Below are 22043 nucleotides of genomic sequence, written 5' to 3'. Positions count from 1 at the left end.
AATTGCTAAAATATACTTAAGTATCAAAGTAAAAGTATAAATCATTTCAAACTCCTTATATTAAGCAGATCGGATGGCACGATTGTTTTCTAAATTACAGATTACAGATAGCCAGGAGCACACTCCAATTACAGATAGTCAGGGGCACACTCCAACACTAAGACATCATCGACAAACAAAGCATTTGTGTTTAGTGAGTCCACCAGATCAGATGCAGTAGGGATAACCGGGGATTTTCTCGGGATAAGTGTGTGAATTGTCCTGTTAAGCATTCAAAATGTAACACTGACTTTTCGGTGTCAGGAAAAATGTATGGAGTAAAGAGTACATTATTTTCTTTAGGAATGCAGTGAACTAAAAGTAAAATATGTCATAAATATAATATAGTAAAGTACAGATACCCCCCCAAAATCTACTTAAGTAGTACTTTAAAGTATTTTTACTTAAGTAATTTACACCACTGTCCCTGATTAGTGGGGAACAATGAAAACACGCAGTGGAACTCACTTCGAGGTCTAGAGTTGTGTTTGAGGGTACCACACAAATCAAAATCTGTTCACCCAAAGGTGTCGTCTGTTGAAGAGGGTCAAAGCCATATTTGTATTTTAACGTGTTGTATATGAAAGAGTTAAAATTATGCTGCTGTTGCTGCGGTTCCATTTCTGATTCCAGTTCAGGATATGACGCCTGAGTTGACAGCTTCAAACGTTCATAGGCGGGTGTGTTGTCTGGTTTCGGTGTGGTTTTAGCTCTTTTTGTCAGACGAAAAGAAATGTAATTAACGTTATATTTTTTTGCCATTTTTAAACGCTTGACTCGATTTGTTTCAGTCCTTGGGTGCGGTTCTACACTTTTTGTGTCGTATTTTTTTTTTTTTTTACATCAATGCAACAGGTGGGTGTAGCTAGCAAACTAGCATGCTAAAGAAGTTTGGGAGTTAATTTGTAGTTGAAAATTTGACATGAAATGTGTTTTATGTGCCAGTAACGTTATGTAACAAATACTTTTGCTAGTTTTATTGCTGGTATTTTCTAAATTGTGATGTTCGTTCATCTGAAACGTGTTAGTTAACAAACTAGCCAAGTTATGCTAAGCTAACAATCCGATATCATTCAACTCCCTGTCACAGCTGGCATCTTCATGTCCATCTTGTGCCATTTAATGTTTTGTTTTACAGGATCTCTGTTGTCATGCCTTCTGGGGAGAACTGCATTATAACATCACAAAAAACATCACTTTAATCTAATAAAATGTTCATCTCTCTAGAATGAGTCTGCATGAGATCAATGAAAACGTGAAACTTGCTCGAGAGTACGCTTTGCTTGGGAACTACAGTTCTGCTATTGTTTGTTATCGGGGAGTACTTGAACAAATCAAGAAATACCTTTTCACAGTACGGGACAGTAGCTTCCAACAGAAATGGCAACAGGTAAAATCTATGACATTTGTCATTGTTAAACCTAAGTTTGTTTGATTGGAACAGAGTTTTTTGGTCAGTAAATGTGCCTTTCTTATGTTGCTATTGACATCTCTTTACAGGTATGGCAAGAGATAAACGAAGAAAACAATCAGGTTCAAGAAATAATGACAACTCTAGAAAGTTTTCAACTGGAGACCACCCCATCCAAACCACCAAGTAATCAAGATGACATTAATGACATATGGCCTGTACAAGTAGAGCGCAGGTACAGCATGGACTCCTTTCACACAGATTTCTATTCTATTCCAGTCATTCATTTACTTGGAAAATATATTCAAGTTTTCATGTCTTTGCATTAGTATCTGATGGGGTTTGCACTTTGGTTAGTAAGAGGGGAGAATAAGCTGTTTGTCTGAAGAAAATAACTTAATGATCCAGTCATATGAGTGAGATTAGTGCTCAGAGTGCCTGGTGGCCTGCTCTTTCAGCACTCACAAAGGTACCCACTTGATGTCCAAATGTCATCTTTTAAGATACAAACTAGCTGAACCTAAAAGTATTATTTGGAGTGCTTAGGCTGATTGATGTACTATTCCCTTCTTTCCTTAAAGAGCCTCTCCTCTTCCGGTTAGGAGGCCCCCGGTTCCCTACAAAGACAGTAAACCACACAACAACCGCCTGAGTGTGGCCGGTGTGCGGGCTCAGCATCGGCAGTCACCACGTGGGGCCAATGGGGACCGAGCCAAACCTTTGAAGGGCAAGGAAAAAAAAGAGCCCCCAGCCAAACCAAAAGACGACAAGGTAAATGACAATGTACCATCAAGGGCTCAAATAGGGACTGAAAGATTCTTTGTTACACCCTTACATAATACACACATAGACCACTCCTACCACAAGGAGGATTATCTTTTCATTGTAAACGCACAAAAATATAAAGGTTCAACTTTATAAATGATCACTGTCCCAGGGAAAATGTCTAATGCTTTGCCTGGCATTACCCAACCTTAACTTGAAAGCTATTTGCACTGTTGACCAAACATTGTTCACTCTGTTTACCTTAAAATCATCTTCATCACCACCTTGTCAGTCTGGTTCCTGGAATAGAGCGAGCTACACAGTGAGCCCCCTCAGGGCTGACAATCTTCCTGTATGTTTGCCTTGCAGAACAAAGCTGAAGTCTCAGAGAAAGAGGTGAAGCGTTTTGACGGACAAGGATATGACAAAGACCTTATTGAGGCCCTGGAGAGAGACATCATTTCACAGAACCCCAATGTCAAATGGTATGTTTGACTGGCTATCAATTAACCTCCCTGAACAGCTATCATTAACCTCCAGGATTATCCTAAAAATATAACGTATGTTTCTCATTTGTAAGAGTTGTCTAACAGGAAATATTTCCCCCCCCCAATGCCTATAGGGATGATATTGCAGACTTGGAAGAAGCAAAAAAGCTTTTGAAAGAAGCTGTTGTGCTACCTATGTGGATGCCAGAGTTTTTCAAAGGAATACGAAGACCATGGAAGGTATACATCGAAGCCCAAGGCCCACTTGATTTATATATTATTTGGATTGGTTGATATGATGCCTTGCTAATATATGGTGTATCCATGTGCAATATTTTCTTAGGGTGTGCTTATGGTGGGTCCTCCAGGCACAGGAAAGACTCTTCTGGCCAAAGCCGTTGCCACAGAGTGCAGAACCACATTCTTTAACGTCTCGTCTTCTACTCTCACTTCCAAGTACAGAGGAGAGTCTGAAAAACTAGTCCGCATTCTATTTGAAATGGTAAGGTTCTGCCTCATCAGCTCCTCTGCCCGTGCAGTACATTTTTCTTCCTGAAAGAGAGAACCGGCGGCATCATATTACGAAAATGTGAAAAGGCTGTTTTTGAGGTGTGGCTCTTCAGTGTTTAATTTTCTCCTCTGAACAGGCCCGGTTCTATGCCCCCACCACCATATTCATTGATGAGATTGACTCCATGTGCAGCCGCAGAGGAACGTCAGAGGAACATGAGGCTAGCCGGCGGGTGAAGGCAGAGCTGCTGGTCCAGATGGATGGTACAGTAACAGCAGCCACTCTGCTTAATTGGGAGGCCAAATTAATTAAATCAAATCAAAGTTTGTCACATGCGCTGAATACAACAGACCTTACAGTGAAATGCTTACTTACAGGCTCTAACCAATAGTGCAAAAAAGTTATTAGGTGAACAATAGGTAGGTAAAGAAATAAAACAGTAAAAAGACATGCTATATACAGTAGCGAGGCTATAAAAGTAGCGAGGCTACATACAGACACTGGTTAGTCAGGCTGATTGAGGTAGTATGTACATGTAGGTTAAAGTGACTGCATATATGATGAACAACATGTAGGTTAAAGTGACTGCATATATGATGAACAGAGTAGCAGTAGTGTAAAAGAGGGGTTGGTGGATGGGACATAATGCAGATAGCCCAGTTAGTCAATGTGCGGGAGCACTGGTTGGTCGGCCCAATTGCGGTAGTATGTACATGAATGTATAGATAGTCACTTTAACTATGCATATATGATGAACAGAGAGTAGTAGCCGCAGCAGAAAAAGAGGGGGGGGGGGGGGGAAGCACACAATGCAAAGAGTCCAGGTAGTCATTTAATTACCTGTTCAAGAGTCTTATGGCTTGGTGGTAAAAACTGTTGAGAATACTTTGGCACTCCGGCACCGCTTGCTATGCGGTAGTAGAAAGAACAGTTTATGGCTGGGGTCTTTGACCATTTTTAGGGCCTTCCTCTGACACCGCATGGTGTAGAGGTCCTGGATGGCAGGCAGCTTAGCCCCAGTGATGTACAGGGCCGTACGCACTACCCTCTGTAGTGCCTTGCGGTCAGATGCCGAGCAATTGCCGTACCAGGCAGTGATGCGCTCGATGTTGCAGCTGTAGAACATTTTGAGGATCTCAGGACCCATGACAAATCTTTTCAGTCTCCTGAGGGGGAATAGGCTTTGTCGTGCCCTCTTCACGACTGTCTTGGTGTGTTTGGAGGGGACTGAGCACGCACCCCTGGGGCGCTCCAGTGTTGAGGATCAGCGTGGCAGATGTGTTGCTACCTACCCTCACCACCTGGGGGTGATCCAGTTGCAGAGGGAGGTATTTAGTCCCAGGATCCTTAGCGTAGTGATAAGCTTTGAGGGCACTATGGTTTTGAACGCTGAGCTGTAGTCAATGAATAGCATTCTCACATAAGTGTTCATTTTGTCCAGGTAGGAAAGGGCAGTGTGGAGTGCAATAGAGATTGCATCATCTGTGGATCTGATTGGGCGGTATGTAAATTGGAGTGGGTCTAGGGTTTCTGGGATAATGGTGTTGATGTGAGCCATTACCAGCCTTTCAAAGCACTTCATGGCTACGGACGTGAGTGCTACGGGTCTGTAGTCATTTAGGCAGGTTGCCTTAGTATTCTTCGGCACAGGGACTATGGTGGTCTGCTTGAAGCATGTTGGTATTACAGACTCAATCAGGGACATGTTGAAAATGTCAGTGAAGACACCTGCCAGTTGGTCAGCACATGCCTGGAGCACGCGTCCTGGTAATCCGTCTGGCCCCGCAGCCTTATGTATGTTGACCTGTTTAAAGGTCTTACTCACGTCGGCTACGGAGAGCGTGATCACACAGTCGTCCGGAACAGCTAGCGCTCTCATGCTTGCCTCAAGTGAGCATAGAAGTTATTTAGCTCGTCTGGTAGGCTTGTGTCACTGGGCAGTTCATGGCTGTGCTTCCCTTTGTAGTCTGTAATAGTTTGCAAGCCCTACAACATAAGACGAGCGTCAGAGCCAGTGTAGTACGATTCAATGTTAGCCCTGTATTGATGCTTTGCCTGTTTGATGGTTCGTCGCAGGGCATAGCAGGATTTTTTGAGCTTCCTGTTTAGTCCCGCACCTTGAAAGCGGCAGCTCTACCTTTCAGCTCAGTGCGAATGTTGCCTGTAATCTATGGCTTCTGGTTGCGGTATGTACGTACAGTCACGGTGGGGACGACGTCCTCGATGCACTTATTGATAAAGTCAGTGACTGATGTGGTGTACTGCTCAATGCCATCGGAAGAATCCCGGAACATGTTCCAGTCTGTGATAGCAAAACAGTCCTGTAGTTTAGCATCTGCTTCATCTGACCACTTTTTTTTTATAGACCGAGTCACTGGTGCATGCACCACTGGTACATGCACTATTCATGTCTCTACAACAATGTTTATTGCCCAATAGATTGTACCCTAAATACATAGCAGTGATAATATCGATTTGATTGTTTATGGGATTTTATGCTGTTTAGGTGTGGGAGGAGCATCAGATAATGAGGATCCCTCTAAGATGGTGATGGTGCTGGCAGCCACTAACTTTCCCTGGGACATCGATGAGGCTCTGAGGAGACGTCTGGAGAAGAGAATCTACATCCCTCTGCCTTCAGGTCAACAATCATTGGAACACTGTTTTCCTGAAATATATATATATATATATATATATTTATGTTCACAATGGTGTGACTGGCTTGTTTTCTCTGCAGCCAAGGGCAGAGTGGAGCTGCTGAGGATCAACCTAAAGGAGCTGGAGTTGGCCAATGATGTGGATATGGCAAAGATAGCAGAGCAGAGTGAGGGCTACTCAGGAGCAGACATCACCAATGTGTGCAGGTAAGGCCTTATCTTTTCAGGTTTATTTATTTTTTTTAAATGTAATTTTTTTTTTAAGCGAACAAAAACCAATCGTAAATAAACACTTGCGTATTTGTTCAAATACAATAATTCAGCTGAGACTATCACTGATTTGAAAACGAGATGCCTCTTCAATTAGGAAATAATGGTGAAATGAACCACTCTTCACCTTATGTGATATGAGAGTAAAGTCAGGTGTGTTCCACTGCCTTTAGTAAACACTGTGTCCATTACATCTGTAGGGACGCCTCTCTGATGGCCATGCGGCGAAGGATCGAGGGGCTGACGCCAGAGGAGATCCGTAACATCTCCAGAGCCGAGATGCACATGCCCACCACCATGGAGGACTTTGAGTCTTCTCTGAAGAAAGTGTCCAAGTCTGTATCAGCGTCCGATCTAGAGAAGTATGAGAAGTGGATTGAAGAGTTTGGCTCCTGCTGAGAGTTAATCAGGAAGCCTGCAGGGGATTTGGTGGGATGCTCAGTTGATATTCTGGGAACAATAATTTAACTGTAATGGTTTCCCTTTCTTCGTAAATTATTTATATCTTAGGCTAGGTGATGCGAAATGCCTTAAAGTAGGGTAACCATGCACCTAAGTAAGCTGTTCTATAAAGGCCCAGGAGTGCTGGAACAAAGACTGTTGAAAACCAAATGATTCTCTGATTTGTGTTTTATTATAGCTCAATTTACACTAGTAGATTAGCTGTTAAGTTAGTTCATTCATTTGCACTACCAGGTCTCATGACAGCGAATTCTATGGTCCTTTCTATTTCAATTGAACTCCTTTGCTACCAAAGTATCCAGTGTCTTTGGGTTTTATCAGATGTGCTACTGCTATCAGTTAATCAAAGATACACTACCAGAACATTTTTTATGACCTTGATTTAATTTCTAAATATGTATTTAGGGAACCAACTGGTTCTACCCACATTTTGTGGATGTGAATTTATATACCAATCATAGAACACTAACCATGTCTTTAATAAAGCTATAAAAGTCATATTACTTGCATTGACAAGGCTTCCATGTGCTTTATTTGCATGTAACCTGGCTGTATTGTGTAGCGTGAATGTCACTAACATTACAGAAACACATTTATTGAGCAGCATTTGGGAATTCAATGTAGTTTGATTAGAATGAAAATACATTATGCACACAAGTCATGCTCCCATGCTTCAGTACAACACAAGACTGAAATGGAATTGAGGCACCATAGAAGCAACAAAAAGGTCAAATAACTTACGTTCTTCATCCATTCACTGAAGTTCAAATCGGCATGCAGTTTCCTTCTGAAGCGGTTTCTGTGACCGCCAACTGCATTCACTACTACGGCCTCTCCTGCAAGTTCTGCTGAGGCAGAAAGTCAATGTGCCAAGGCCCCATTCAATGCCATGCGTACGTCAACCAGGAGCCTTGAATCACATTGATACAATTATATTTTGGTCATGCCTTTGAGGCAAACCAGCCAATATGCTACTGGGAGAAGAGGTCTGACTATAACTATATTGAGACAAGATGCGCTTTATAAAAAAAAATCCTATAAGTGTCACCATTTTCATTAATTGCAAAGAACATCCGTTAACCATATTCAGTTCAAATGCATACAAACAGGCATTTATTAAAGCAGCGGGGGCTTATTCTGTGAGTGCAATGTTTCCAGAGTGAACATAATTGGAATGTAAAGACTGGAAATGAATCGCTTCTCCAGTTCATGTCCATGCTTTACTTTCTAGGTCTGTATCTTCTGTGACAGAGAGCCAAGTGAATATGCCCCAGAGGTCGCGCCACTAGGAACTGTCTTCTCGAACAATTGAAATGGTTCGATTTCATATTTGATCATTATTCTGCACTGCACTTATGGGTGCAAGACTAGGCCTTACTGTCCATTTTATGAACTTTACCGCAGCCAAGAGTCGAGCTTAGTCAAAATGCAATAGCAACATTCAATATTTTGTTTTTGATCCTTTTACAATTAATGTATAGGTGAGGCCTTGACATATGTACTGGCTCAAAAAAACAGTAAATAAAAGCTGCTTGTCTTGCATGCAGACAAACACCAAATCCTCAGTTCAATCCTCCAGTCAGAATGATAAATTGAGCAATAAACCAATAAGAAATCAATATTAACGTGTGGTATATTTACATTTGTCATTTAGCAGACGCTCTTATCCAGAGCGACTTACATGAGCAATTAGGGTTACGTGCCTTGCCCAAGGGAACATCGGCATATTCACAGTCAGCTCGGGGATTCAAACCAGCGACCTTTCAGGTTACTGGCCCAACACTTCACCGCTAGGCTACCTGTATATCCAAACTTCTTAACACAAAGTAATATTGTAACTTGAGGTAACACAATCATAATATTAAAAGTAACAGTGTGCAGTAGGTAGCTAGGTCCATAGGTATGATCTGCTTGCAGTATTAACATAGATTCATGTTTTGAGTAGAGGGTATAAAGCAAATAATGTGTATGCAATGCATGTTTAAGTGTTACAAAAAGATTATGGTTTCTCTAACCACATAATGCCTTGTTGTCAACAGCTGCAATCAGACTCACTCCACTTCATCAGTCTTCAGTTTTCATTTAAGGCTTTTTCCTCTGCCTCTATTTCAATGTTCTCTAGCAGGGTGTGTTTCTCATCTTCAGGCATCAGAGTCACAGGATTTAAATGGAAAATTCCCCTAGAGGAAAAAGTACAACATTAATTTTCCTAGTAAAAATCACACTTAAAAAGGGGGCAATCAGCAGTGCTACTTACAATTTTAAACTTAATATGTACCCATTGATTCTTGAAAAAGATGTGCTTAGTTCAGCTGTCGTGCCCTATCAGAACCCGAAGTATACTCCAATGTTTGGTTCAAACTAATTTTGATAGCATTAGCATGTATGTTCAGTCCTTGCATCCATACCCCTGTCTGTGAATTTGAGTGTGGTTACATTTCTCCAGCCATCCCTCAGCTTTTTACTAAAACAGGGGTGGGGAAGACACTTTTGTTCTACTGCTAATTGCCGCATTAAGAAAAGATGCGACTGATGTGCCTCAAATGGTCTTGGCAGTAAGGTGTGGTCAATGACAAATCCTGCATACTGACCTGGCAATGTTTCATTTAATTTTTACAACAATCATGTAAGCAGGCACAACAGGACCTATGTGAAAACATACTTGTGTTCACATGTTGGGAAGAGCATGTCCAGGATCTTGACAATGACCGCTGACCCAACCACACCAATCACCACCACCCACATGATCAAGAAGAACAGGGGCAAGGACTCAGACCAGAAGCGTCGCAGGCGGTCCCTCACCTCCTCCACCCATCGACACATGGCCTGCAAACAGATTCAAACTTCAAAGCACATTCCGAGCACATCCTAGAAAATGTATTTTGTGCATTTGATTTGGATCTGATGTCCAATTTACTTACACTGTAAGAGGAGATGGATTGTTTGAGCGGTGCCTCTGTCTGCATTTCATCCGACAGCCCTCCCAAGTCATCATCCTCATCATTGTTATCATACAGCAAGTCTGGGTCCATGCGGAGGGGAGTCTCTGGGAGCTTGCCTGGGGCAGCAATCTCCTCCTGGGTGGTGTCAGCATGCTTCAGAGGGTAATGAATGGTGGTATGGGACATCACTTGGTCTTCAGCTGAGCAGAAGGAAGTGGAACATTACCGTTCACAAACTAATTTAGGAACACTACTTTAGTAATGGAATTGAGAACATGTCCTTTTCATGTAAAAGTACGAGAACAAAAATAGTTATTCTTGCATACCTTTTTTAGGATTTGTTGGATCTGTGATGACCACATCATTTTCCCTTGGGATCCTGAAGATCTCACTGTGTCCAATGGGGTAGGTGTTGGTATACTGAGCAAGCTTCTGGAAATTGGGGCTCATCAGTATCTTCACTTCGCACATTTCTGGCTGCTGGACCTAAGTGATAGAAAAGGACACAAAAGCCATAAGATCACAGATTTACCATCATTGTACCACCCACCATGGTGAAAATATGCTGTGACAAATATCCTAACAATTATTTTGTCCTTTTCTCCATCAAGTAACTTGACCTTTTTCCCCTCCATCTCAATGACCTCGCTGAACACCTGGAGAGCCACCACCTCTTCTGAATCACTCCACAGGCGATTCTGGCTCACCATCACCCGGGTGACAGTGGACACATAGTCACCAGATTCAAATTCACTGGTTCCATTGATGGTATCCACTGTAAACAGAGTAAAAATCTGTATTAATCAGGTGCATAATGTAGTTCTGTAAGCAGCAGAAGCATTTTCACTACTCACACAGCAAGGCCTGGCAGTTCAACCTAGTCACCCCTGACAACTCCACAGGGATGTCATTGATGAGCACCTGTTCTTCATCCACTGAAATATTCAGGTTGATCTGAAAAGGTAAATGTATTGATTTAATTATGTTATTATCCAATACCATTATGACAGGCTTATTAATAGACAACTTCAGAGTATTATAGCTTACCTGCAAGTTGTTGGACTCCTGCACCTGTGTGTCATCCAATGTCCCTGCTGTCACATTGATCAGAATGCTTTCCTGTGTGAGAATCATGAATGGGAAAAAGGAACATGATATACACATTAGCTAGCTAGGTAAATAACATTATTCACCAAAACATCAGGACCAGTGAGAGTGACACTTCAGGGCATTCTACCTGGTTTGTATTGTTCTCATGCTACTTGGATAAAAACATAAACATTAGCTAGTTAGCTAGCTGCAGTGAGTCAGATAGCAACAAAGGTAACGTTAGCATCATTAGCCAGCTAGTTACCTACCAATATTAGTTGACACGCTAGTTAGCTGCATTCAGCACAGTAGGTAAACATAGTTAAGACTAACGTTACCTTGTTGATTTGACCAGCTAACAGTTGACGTTATCTAGACTAGTTTATTTTTATAAATATTTTTTTTTTATAGCTATCTAGTCTAGTACCGTGGTAAATTTGTATCCTACCGTGTTCAACTGTCGAGGTGCAGACTCAGCAAAAATAAACGACATAAACAGAAAAAATAGAGAATAACTTAATGTTCGTTTCATCGCCATCTTCTAGCGGTCGTTGAAAAATATTTTGCAGGAAACTTATTTTCAGTCTGATCAAAGGAAACAACAATACCGTCGTCACCAGTTACCACGGCCACAAAGTCATAAACTCCGCCTATTTCTACGATTTATATTCTTAAAATGTAATTTTAAACCTAATCCTTAACTTAATCACGTGGCTAACCTTATACCTAACCCTAACCTTAAAATAAGACAAAAACAATATTTTAGTTTTCGTACATTTTTACCATATAGATGTTCTGACTTTGTGGTTGTGGTAACTAGTGGAAACCCACAACACCCCCAAGTGACACCGGAACCAAACAAGAGCGCGTGCGCAGCTGCGCAGTCACCCTGCAAACATGGCGGTTCTTCTTGAAACAACATTGGGTGATATCGTCATTGATTTATTTACAGAAGAAAGGCCTAAAAGTAAGAAAACATGCACTAACACATCCGACGTTAATATTTGGTAACACAGCCTACATTTCGTAATAATTAAAGCTTCTCAGAAAGTCAAATATCGCCTTTTAAGTTGCTGCTAGCAAGTGCTAGGTAACAAGATAGCCAACCATTCATTTACCCAGCGATAGCAAATGCTACCTGTTGTTAATGTTATATTTCGGCTAGCTAACAAACATTTAAAAAGATAGGATTGCTTTGGGGACACTCCATCTGACAGTTCACTCTGTGTTGATGTGGCGCAATCATTGAAACTCAGGGAAAGGAAATCCTAACGTCTTATGAATGTGATGTGTTCTCATAATGATGATCAGCTCCTTTTTTTTCTAGCATCCCTGAATTTCCTGAAGTTATGCAAAATCAAATTCTACAATTACTGCCTCATCCACAATGTCCAGAGAGATTTTATTGTGCAGACTGGAGATCCCACTGGGACTGGCCGTGGTGGAGAATCTGTCTATGGGTCAGTCCTCTTCCTTAGCATAAACAGCATTGTCCAAAATCATCATCACAGCTGTAGTTTATATCTCACAGGAATGTTGATGATTTATTTTCTATACCCTCAGTAAACTATATGGAGACCAGGCCCGCTTCTATGATGCAGAGAAAAACCCACGGATCAAACACAGAAAGAAGGGGATGGTGTCCATGGTGAACAATGGCAGTGACCAACATGGTTCTCAGGTTGGTAAAACTGCCATCCACCTCCTCAGTATTTAACTGCTATCAGTTTGAAAGCCACAATGTTAGCCTACAGGTTCGAGTAGGACAGATGGCAAGCATCTGAAATCTTTTATTTGTGCTGTAACAATCTCCTTGGTCCCCAGTTCCTGATCACCACTGGTGAGAACTTGGACTACCTGGATGGGGTCCACACTGTGTTCGGAGAGGTGTCAGAGGGTATGGACGTCTTGGCCAAGATCAATGAGACCTTCGTTGACAAGGATTTCATCCCTTTTCAGGATATCAGGTCAGCAAATTTAATTTCCTTTAATCATATTTTAATGTAGCCATTTTAGAGGGAGATTAGAATAGAATTTTATACAAAAAAACTATAATAAACACTCACTGTTCCATGAATACCTAGAGTTTAGCCTATTTATTGATGTAAATACCTGTCAATATAAATACATTTGACTGGTCATTCTTATTGGTCTATAGGTTAATTTGCATTACTTAGTCAAATTAAATTGGTGCATGTGTACAGTATATTTGTTATGTATCTTATTTATCAATACGCGTACAGTATACAGATGTGGCATATCAAGAAGCTGATTAAACAGCATGATCATTACATTTTGTGCTGGGGACAATAAAAGGCCACTCTAAAATGTGCAGTTTTGTGTCACAACACAATGCCACAGATGTCTCAAGTTGAGAGAGTTTTTAATTGGCATGCTGTCTGCAAGACTGTCCACCAAAGCTTTTGCCAGAAAACTGAAAGTTAATTTCTCGACCATAAGCCGCCTCCAAGGTCGTTTTAGAGAATTTGTTGTTTTAGAGTGAAGTACGTCCAACCGGCCTCACAACCGCAGATCATGTGTAACCACGCCAGCGCAGGACCTCCACATCCGGCTTCTTCACCTGCAGGATCGTCTGAGACCAGCCACCCGGACAGCTGATAAAACATTGGGTTTGCACAAATGAATCATTTTTGCACAGACTGTCTCAGGGAAGCTCATCTGCGTGCTAGTCGTCCTCAGCAGGGTCTTGACATGACCGCAGTTCGGCATCGTAATCGACTTCAGTGGGCAAATGCTCACCTTCGATGGCTACTGGCACGCTTGAAACGGATGAATCCCGGTGTCAACTGTACCGGGCAGATGGCAAACAGTGTGTATGGTGTCGTGTGGGCGAGCGGTTTGCTTATGTCAACGTTGTGAACAGAGTGCCCCGTGGTGTGATGGTATGGGCGTGCAATTTGCCATTCATCCACTCCCATCACGTCATGTTTTAGCATGACAATGCACAGCCCCATGTCGCAAGGATCCGTACACAATTCCTGGAAGCTGGAAATGGCATGCATACTCACCAGACATGTCACCCATTGAGCAAGTTTGGGATGCTCTGGATCGACGTGTATGACAGCATGTTCCCGTCCCCGTCAGTATCCAGCAACGCAACTCGTCATTGTAAATAATATTTTTTTCTTAACTGACTTGCATAGAAAAACTTCAAAACACACATTGAAGAGGAGACAACATTCCACAGGCCCCAACCAACATCCTGATCAACTCTATGCAAAGGCGATTTTGCGCTGCAAGAGGCAAATGGTCACACCAGATAATGACTGGTTTTCTGATCCATATACATCCCATACTTTTTTTAAAAGGTATCTGTGATGCATATCTGTATTCCCAGTCATGTGAAATCTATAGATTAGGACCTAATTTATTTATTTCAATTTACTGATTTAGTTTAAATCAAATCAAATTGAATTTGTCACATGCGCCGAATACAATGAAATACTTAATTACAAGCCCTTAACCAACAATGCAGTTTTAAGAAAAAGTGTTAAGTAAAAAATGTAAAATAAAAGTAATAAATAATAAAACAGCAGCAGTAAAAAAATAAAAGCGAGGCTATATACAGGGGGTGCCGGTACAGAGTCAATGTGCAGGGGCACCGGTTAGTTGAGGTAATTGAGGTATTATGTACATGTAGGTAGAGTTAAAGTGACTATGCATAGATAATAAACAGAGAGTAGCAGCAGCGTGAAAGAGGTAGCTGTTCAGGAGTCTTGTGGCTTGGGGGTAGAAACTGATTAGAATCCTTTTGGACCTAGACCTGGCGCTCTGGTACCGTGGCAGCAGAGAGAACAGTCTACGAATAGGGTGGCTGGAGTCTTTGACATATTTTAGGACTTTCCTCATGGGTCCTGGTATAGAGGTCCTGGATGGCAGGAAACTTGGCCCCAGTGATGTACTGGGCCGTATGCACTACCCTCTGTAGTGCCTTGCGGTCGGAGGCCGAGCAGTTGTCATACCAGGCAGTTATGCAACCAGTCAGGATGCTCTCAATGGTACAGCTGTAAAACCTTTTGAGGATCTGAGGACCCATGCCAAATCTTTTCAGTCTCCTGAGAGGGAATAAGTTTTGTTGTGCCCTCTTCACGACTGTCTTAGTGTGTTTGGACCATGATAGTTTGTTGGTGATGTGGACACCAGGGAACTTGAAGATCTCAACCTGCTCCACTACAGCCCCGTCATTGAGAATGGGGGCTTGCTTGGTCCTCCTTTTCCTGTAGTCCACGATCATCTCCTTTTTCTTGATCACGTTGAAGGAGAAGTTGTTGTCCTTGCACCACACGGCCAGGTCTCTGAGCTCCTCCCTATAGGCTGTCTCATAGTTGTCTGTGATCAGACCTACCAATGTTGTGTCAACGAAAAACTTGATGAGGGTGTTGGAGTCGTGCCTGAACTGAACTGTAACTATATTTTTGTTCAGTGTAGATTGACATGGGCTAGAGATTTTGCTGTTCGGTACTCATCTTGTTGACTGATGAAAAGTAAATGTGGACAGTTGTTCTAACATCTTTAAAGTGCGCATCAGAATTCGGTAAGAAGGACCGCACATCATTGCATCCTCGACTTCCATGTTCTGTTAATATGAATTACTTTCATCTAAATGCGATTTCTGTCAGTCTGACCACTGTGGGTGGACGCCCTAATCAGGTTACGCACCCAATGTGTATGGGTCTGGTAAATTTCTCAAATATCTGGTAAATTAAGGGTGCAATATGCAGAAATCATTTCCAATTTGCAAAAAGTTGGCCGAATTTCAGTTTGTGACAAAACAAGCAAGTATAATGTAGAGAATCATTGTACCATCTAAACCGCTGTAAAATATATTTTCCATAACCAAAAATATTGTATTTTCAGCTGTTTGAAGCTGATGTACAAAACCGAAAGTAAAACACTCTCTAAAATGAAACTTGAATGGGAAGCATAGAAATAGCACACACAGAACAGATCTACTACTTCTTATACTTGCTTTCGATGACAGATCTATAACTCACATTTCTATGCAAATTTGGTCAGGTCGCCCAAAAAGTTGTATATTGTAGCTTTTTTTTTTTTTTATGTCCGGCGGCACATTTTCCAAAAGTAAACCCTGCTACAGTGGTGTCAATAAAATGACCTACTCAGATAGACATCCCAGTATAAGGTGGAGAGAAAATAGGTATGATACTTGTTTTGTTATTGCAGAATAAACCACACTGTGATCCTGGAAGACCCTTTCGATGACCCTGCTGACTTGCCCGTGCCTGACCGCTCCCCTGAGCCTACCAAGGAACAGCTGGATGTATGTGACTGGACACTTTCTGTACCGTTGAATTAAAAGCAATGCATATCTCCCTTTCAGAGCAAAAGTATTGTAAACGATATTACTTTAATATAAAATTAAACAGGTTTAAGTTAGTTCATTATTGTCTTCAGTACCAGAAAACAATGAACGATGCAACTTCTGACGTCTAACCTTACTGGCCCCTCTTTGGTGTGCAGAGTGGTCGTATTGGAGCTGATGAAGTGATCAACGACACAGATGGGAAGAAGGCTGAGGAGCTGGATGAGCTGCTGAAGGAGAAGGAGGCCAAGACACAGGCTATCCTGCTGGAGATGGTGAGAGGGGTTCGGGGTTTGGTCCACTAAATCTTGTAGAGGATGTCCATATTTTCAGGAGTGATGGCAGAAGGGATTTTGTAACACTCAACATTACCACTTGTTTGTGCAGATTGCTGTTGAAGAACCCAACAGTACTTCTGCTGTAGTAGTTAATTAGCTAGTGAACATATTAGTGTTGTAAACATTATATGGTGGTTTTATAAGAGTTTTGTGGTTTGACGTGTGTATGTGCTTGTGTAGGTGGGTGATCTCCCTGATGCGGAAGTGAAACCTCCTGAGAATGTGCTGTTTGTGTGTAAGCTGAACCCTGTGACCACAGATGAAGACCTGGAGATCATTTTCTCCCGCTTCGGACTTATTAAGTGGTAAAATAGACCCTGTCTATTTCCATATACTGGCCTCATAACATTACGATACATATTTAATTATAAATAGACCTAGTCCTAACCAATTTAAATATTGAATGTACCATGATTAACATGTTCTTAATTTGCTACAGCTGTGAGATCATCAGAGACTGGAAGTCAGGAGAGTCTCTGTGCTATGCTTTCATCGAGTTTGAAAAGGTGTGTATTGGTTTGGTTTTCACATGATTGCTTTATGTACCATGAGTTACCATAAAATCATTTTAGCCCTATTTTGATTATGCATAGAAATAAAAGTTGAACATTGCTCCACTCCGGTTCATAAGTACACAGAACAAAAATACAAATGCAACATGTAAAGTGTTGGTCCCATGTTTCATGAGCTGAAGTAAAAGGTCCCAGAAATGTTCTGTAAAAAGCTTTTCTCTAAAATGTTGTGCACAAATTTGTTTACATCCCCTTTAGTGAGCATTTCTCATTTGCCAAGATAGTCCATTCACCTGACAGGTGTAGCATATCAAGAAGCTGATTAAACAGCATGATCAGGTGCGCCTTGTGCTAGTGACAATTAAAGGCCACTCTAAAATGTGCAGTTTTGACACAATGCAACGCCACAGATGTCTCAAGTTTTGCAATTGTGCAATTGGCATGCTGACTGCAGTAATGTCCACCAGAGCTGTTGCCAGAGAATTGAAAGTTAATTTTTCTACCATAAGCCAGCTCCAACTAAATCTTAGAGAATATGGCTGTAGGTCCAACCGGCCTCACAACTGCAGACCACATGTAACCACGCCAGCCCAGGACCTCCACATCCAGCTTTTTCACCTGCGAGATCGTCTGAGACCAGCCACCCAGGCACTGATGAAACTGAGTATTTCTGTCTGTAATAAAGTCCTTTTGTGGGGAAAAACTCATTCTAATTGGCTTGGCCTTGCTCCCCAGTGGGTGAGCCTATGCCCTCCCAGGCCCACCCATGGCTGCAACCCTGCCCAGTTGTGAAATCCATAGATGAGGGCCTAATAAATTATTTTAAATTAACTGATTTCCTTATATGAACTGTAACTCAGTAAAATCGTTCAAATTGTTGCATGCTGCGTTTATATTTTTGTTCAGCATACAAATTAAGACAGAAATCTAAAGATAGAAATTCCTTTTTGAACAATTCAAGTGCAGTTGTGCAAAATATCAATAGATGGCACCAGTTAGTCAGAATTGAGAGGGTTTAAATGAATTCATTTGAATGGTCATATGGTTTTGTTTACTGAAATAAATTCCCTTGTTCACTGGATCCATAAGGGCTCACATGACCCTCTTTTAGATGCAATTGATGTCCTTTCTGTGCACAGGAGGAGGACTGTGAAAAGGCCTTCTTCAAGATGGACAATGTGCTCATAGATGACAGGCGCATACACGTGGACTTCAGCCAGTCTGTTTCAAAGATCAAGTGGAAAGGCAAAGGTAAACACTTATTAAAACAACTCACTTGGACTTTTATTTAAAGGTTTTGTGTGATCCATAAAGTATGTGTTATGTATACTTTCAGAGACTCAATTAAGCCCTAATAAGGCACTTAAACTAAAGGATGTGCCATTCACCTCTGCTAAGTAGAGAACTTCACATGGGTCTTTTGTTTTCTAGGTGGAAAGTATACCAAGGATGACTTCAAGGCCTATGAAAAAGACGCGGGATCCAAATTAGCTCTTAAGGATAAAGTCAAACCTAAGCAGGAGTATCCTTAAATGTGTTTATATTTGCTATTCAATATGTAGAGGAGAATATGAGTTCAAGTGTAAAATACTTAAACTCAACTGTGCACCATTTCACATAGCTGTCAGGACAGAGAGAGGTAAACTATTGTGAAGACATTTCTCTGTTGGAAGAAATTACATTTCTCTGAAAGACTTGGCAAACTTGGAATTGCACACTTTACTTCCTCAAGTTTTTCTAAACATTCCCAAAAGCTCCAAATACGACCTGCTTTTAGAGGAAGAGGAAGAAGGAACAAGCCATCGGCATGCTGAGAAGAAACGCAAGGATAAGAAACACAATCAGTCAGATGACGAGGACACCAGGAAATCCAGGAAATCCAAGGTGGCCCGAAAATGTCTTTTGAACTAATTGTTTTCCTTGTGGTGGGCACAAATACTTTCTGTCACAAGAATGTTCAGTAGGGGCATTAGAATAAGCATGACTCATGTCATTTGGGAATGGCTTGTCATTTCAGCAGTTGTGACACTAGTCACTTGAGGTATACGGAGTCATTCCACAGAGCTTTGTTTCAGCACCACCAAAGATTTCTCTTGGACCTTTGTCAAACCTGTTTCTCTCCCTATGTTATACCTACAGTGGAACAGTGAGGAGCCCAGGCGGGAGAAAAAGACAGACCGGCAGCATTCACGCTCCAGGGAAAGAGACCGCCACCACAAGCACAGCAAGTCCCATGAAAAGCACCGCCCAGAGAGGAGCCGCAGTCGCTCACCCAAGAAGTCTAAAGACAAGGAGAGGAGCAGACACCGATGATGAGAGACGGATAGGAACAGGGTTGAGGCCAATTCCATTTCAATTCCCCATCCATATACTGAATTGGAAAATCCCCTTTGAAAAATAAATGTCAGTTCATTTCATGAATTGACTCAATTGAAATGGAATTGGACCGCCCTGATACCTGTCACTGTGGCCCCTACTACCCCAACACCACCCATGTCTGAGAGAGCAGCACTAGGGACTCGGCCCTCACATTACATGGGGGGGGGGAAATATAATGGGATGTTTACCCTAATTACCTGGAAGTAACACAGTGTTACATAACCTGAGAACACTGCTCATTATGAATAATAAAACATTTCAGCCTGAACTGCTCGATTCCTATAGGGCAACATTCTGTATTTAGGTCTACACAGCATTTTCCAAATCAATCTCCATACACACATCATAACTAAGTCCCCAGTCAGTAATGTTCTATAAGTATATTTGTATTTTGGTTTGACTTATACCCCACCCCCCTTTCTCTGTTTATTAATGGGCAGGTGAATGATCCCCCCCCCCATGTTTGTCCATATTTTAACCTTTTTTTGACTGTAGTTTTTTCCCAGCTTTTGTACAGAAAATAAATGTACCCAGCTAACAAATATTCCCACAATTGTAACCCTCAGACACATGAATGTTCTTAAAGCGCATCTAGAACATTGTATATTCTGAGAATATTGTAACCACATTCTAGATAAGTAATTTTTTACATTAAAGGAACATTCTGAACTTTAACACCAAAACATGCTAAAAATGTTTTAAGAAGGTTTTTGCTAACATAGAATGTTCCATCAACTAACGGAAAACTAGACTCTCAAACATTAGGGGAACATCACGGGTAATATTACAAAAACGTTCTCTGTACCTAGAATTGTTAGCTGGGTAGTGGGCATGGAAAGCGTGAGTTGTCTGTATGCACACTGCAGAGGGGATTCCCTGTGTCATCCTCCCCATGAGTTCAAGCCGTATGTCAATGAAATAGCATGATACCCAGTGTTGTAGTCAGGACGGAGTCCAGATTTTCATGACTTCTGATTTGACTTGGATTCTCGCGACTTGTATTTGCAGTTGGACTAGTTAGGGTACTATGGTAAGGAAAATATTAGCAGCACTGGATGCGTAGAGCAACAAGGGTTCTGTTATCTGGCAGTGAAAGGGCACGCCACACCCAGCACACGTAGCTTATATCAGCTGGTGAGCTGCAAGTGAGGGTTGTGGGCAGGCAAGCTCTGCTCGGGCTCCGATAATCATAGGCTACACATCGCAGAGGCGACTCTCTTGATTCATAACCACCAGTCACCAGCCTACTATTTCGTTTTGCCTGGTTAGGAAACACAAACTGTTTAAGGAATTGAAAACAATACTACTATTGAGTTTAATGGTAAAACAACAGTCTAGCTATTTGTCTCCCCTTGATTATAGACAAATATGCTGTCTTTGAATTTGTCGTCTCGCTCTACCCACCTCCAACTTCTCCCCTGCATCTCTTCGCCAGGTTATGACATGTCTCCCTTTAGTTTTTACTCTGCAATAAAAAACCTACAGAAATATCAGTGGGCGATTACAAAAAATTAGCTGAGAGCTGGACTTACCATTCATATATGTAGTAAATAAGTAGTTAAACAGGTATTGTGTAGAACTTGTGAGGTAATGACTAACTAGTACATTAGTAGTTTTTTTCACGAGGGAGTGGCGATATACTGCCATCGGTGGCGACTAGAAACAATTGTATAATAAGATCTATTATAAATTGATGGACTTGACCATTGGTGACTTGTACTCGACTCGGACTTCAGCCATAGGGTATCGTGACTCGACTCTGACTCAAGCACAGGGGACTTGACTCGGGCTCGAGGTTTAGTGACTCGACGACAACACCGATGATTACTCACCTTCCAACTCCCTGAGTGATATGAGAAGAAGTTGGAAGCAGCCATGCAGGATGAAAGTTGTGTGGGCTACATTAATACATGAGGTATCCTCTTTTGGCTACAGTTTGAAAATGTTTTTGGTCAGTATATTGGCAGTATTGTCAGAGAGGATATTAGTTAGCCCAACCCAAATCATGTGTTGAAGTATATTAGGGACATGTGTGGGAAAAACCAAAGGCGAGCTAGATGTAATTCGATAAAGCCCTGACCCAAAGTGTTCAGAATAATGTTTTCAGCCTTGGCAGACATAGACGAATAGCACAGTGAGGGGTGCATGTGCAGCTAGCTAACAGTCATTGAGTTTTCCACAGGGCCTCTCCTTGTGCAACACTGTGGGCCACCACTTCTAGCCATCTCGGAGTTACCCGAATTAAAGCATGAGAGACCCCGGCCAACATTCACCATAATTAGTCATTTGACATTTCACAAATCATTCCATACTTGGTTGTTTCTCCGAATGAAATGCCATTTTGAAGCTCCTTATAAGGAAGGGGTTGTTTTGAACTTTTACTGAGTGAGAGAGCATGCAAGTATTGTTCTCTTTCATTTTTGTAACGGGTCACCAAACGACCTATGGGAACTCCTTCCCCTTCACGCTGTGTGATTGAGATGCTTAATATCAAATATGTTTACAGTCACGCCACACCCTTACTGTACCATGGGACCTGTCACTATTAAAGATGGTGTGGCATAACATACTGTCTTTTCTTCACTCTCACATTTATATATTTTACATTACGCGATTAATATTAATCCCCTTCGGATTACTTTTTTTACGGAATTACGATTTTTCAACAACCCGAGGAGGTGCCTGAGGTGATGATTTTTTTATCAAATCTACTCCTCTCTCGTTATTGTGCCTGCCTATACTAGCTAACTTTTATTTATTTTTGTCTGGCATTTCCATCTTTGTGTGTTAGCTAGCTTCGGGTCTATCCCGTTACCTCAGAAATTAGCTCCTAGCT

General features: G+C 41.6%; 3 protein-coding genes across 4 annotated transcripts; 2 read left to right on the top strand and 1 right to left on the bottom strand.

Annotated features, from left to right (window-relative positions):
• The first annotated feature begins 685 nt into the window (after nt 1–685).
• LOC139407064 (katanin p60 ATPase-containing subunit A1) lies at nt 686–7081 on the top strand. Of its 2 annotated transcripts, none has more exons than XM_071150401.1 (11): nt 686–894; nt 1267–1429; nt 1540–1685; nt 2032–2221; nt 2585–2700; nt 2838–2943; nt 3047–3205; nt 3351–3477; nt 5721–5855; nt 5952–6078; nt 6342–7081. In XM_071150401.1, exons 2-11 carry the CDS (start codon nt 1268–1270, stop codon nt 6538–6540), a joined length of 1467 nt encoding a protein of 488 aa, XP_071006502.1. In that variant the 5' UTR covers nt 686–894; nt 1267; the 3' UTR covers nt 6541–7081. The 2 variants fall into 2 exon arrangements, with proteins under 2 accessions (XP_071006502.1, XP_071006503.1); XM_071150402.1 differs by having other exon boundaries at nt 690–894; nt 2053–2221.
• A 22-nt stretch (nt 7082–7103) lies between these two features.
• LOC139407066 (glycoprotein integral membrane protein 1-like) lies at nt 7104–11494 on the bottom strand. Its single transcript, XM_071150404.1, has 8 exons — nt 11083–11494; nt 10593–10664; nt 10400–10499; nt 10166–10320; nt 9872–10031; nt 9525–9745; nt 9266–9429; nt 7104–8783 (listed from the first exon to the last, which is right to left on the bottom strand). The coding sequence occupies exons 1-8, from the start codon at nt 11170–11172 to the stop codon at nt 8675–8677; spliced, it is 1071 nt and encodes a 356-aa protein (XP_071006505.1). The 5' UTR covers nt 11173–11494; the 3' UTR covers nt 7104–8674.
• LOC139407065 (peptidylprolyl isomerase (cyclophilin)-like 4) lies at nt 11438–21150 on the top strand. Its single transcript, XM_071150403.1, has 12 exons — nt 11438–11601; nt 11962–12094; nt 12198–12315; nt 12459–12601; nt 15840–15936; nt 16137–16253; nt 16497–16621; nt 16756–16822; nt 17968–18079; nt 18260–18350; nt 18583–18712; nt 18968–21150. The coding sequence occupies exons 1-12, from the start codon at nt 11532–11534 to the stop codon at nt 19139–19141; spliced, it is 1377 nt and encodes a 458-aa protein (XP_071006504.1). The 5' UTR covers nt 11438–11531; the 3' UTR covers nt 19142–21150.
• The last annotated feature ends 893 nt before the right edge of the window (nt 21151–22043 follow it).

Source organism: Oncorhynchus clarkii, chromosome 4 (genome assembly GCF_045791955.1).
Source record: "Oncorhynchus clarkii lewisi isolate Uvic-CL-2024 chromosome 4, UVic_Ocla_1.0, whole genome shotgun sequence".
NCBI classification, from domain to species: domain Eukaryota; kingdom Metazoa; phylum Chordata; class Actinopteri; order Salmoniformes; family Salmonidae; genus Oncorhynchus; species Oncorhynchus clarkii.
The sequence above is the reverse complement of the archived record's forward strand: the minus strand, read 5'-3'. Positions and strand labels throughout refer to the sequence as shown.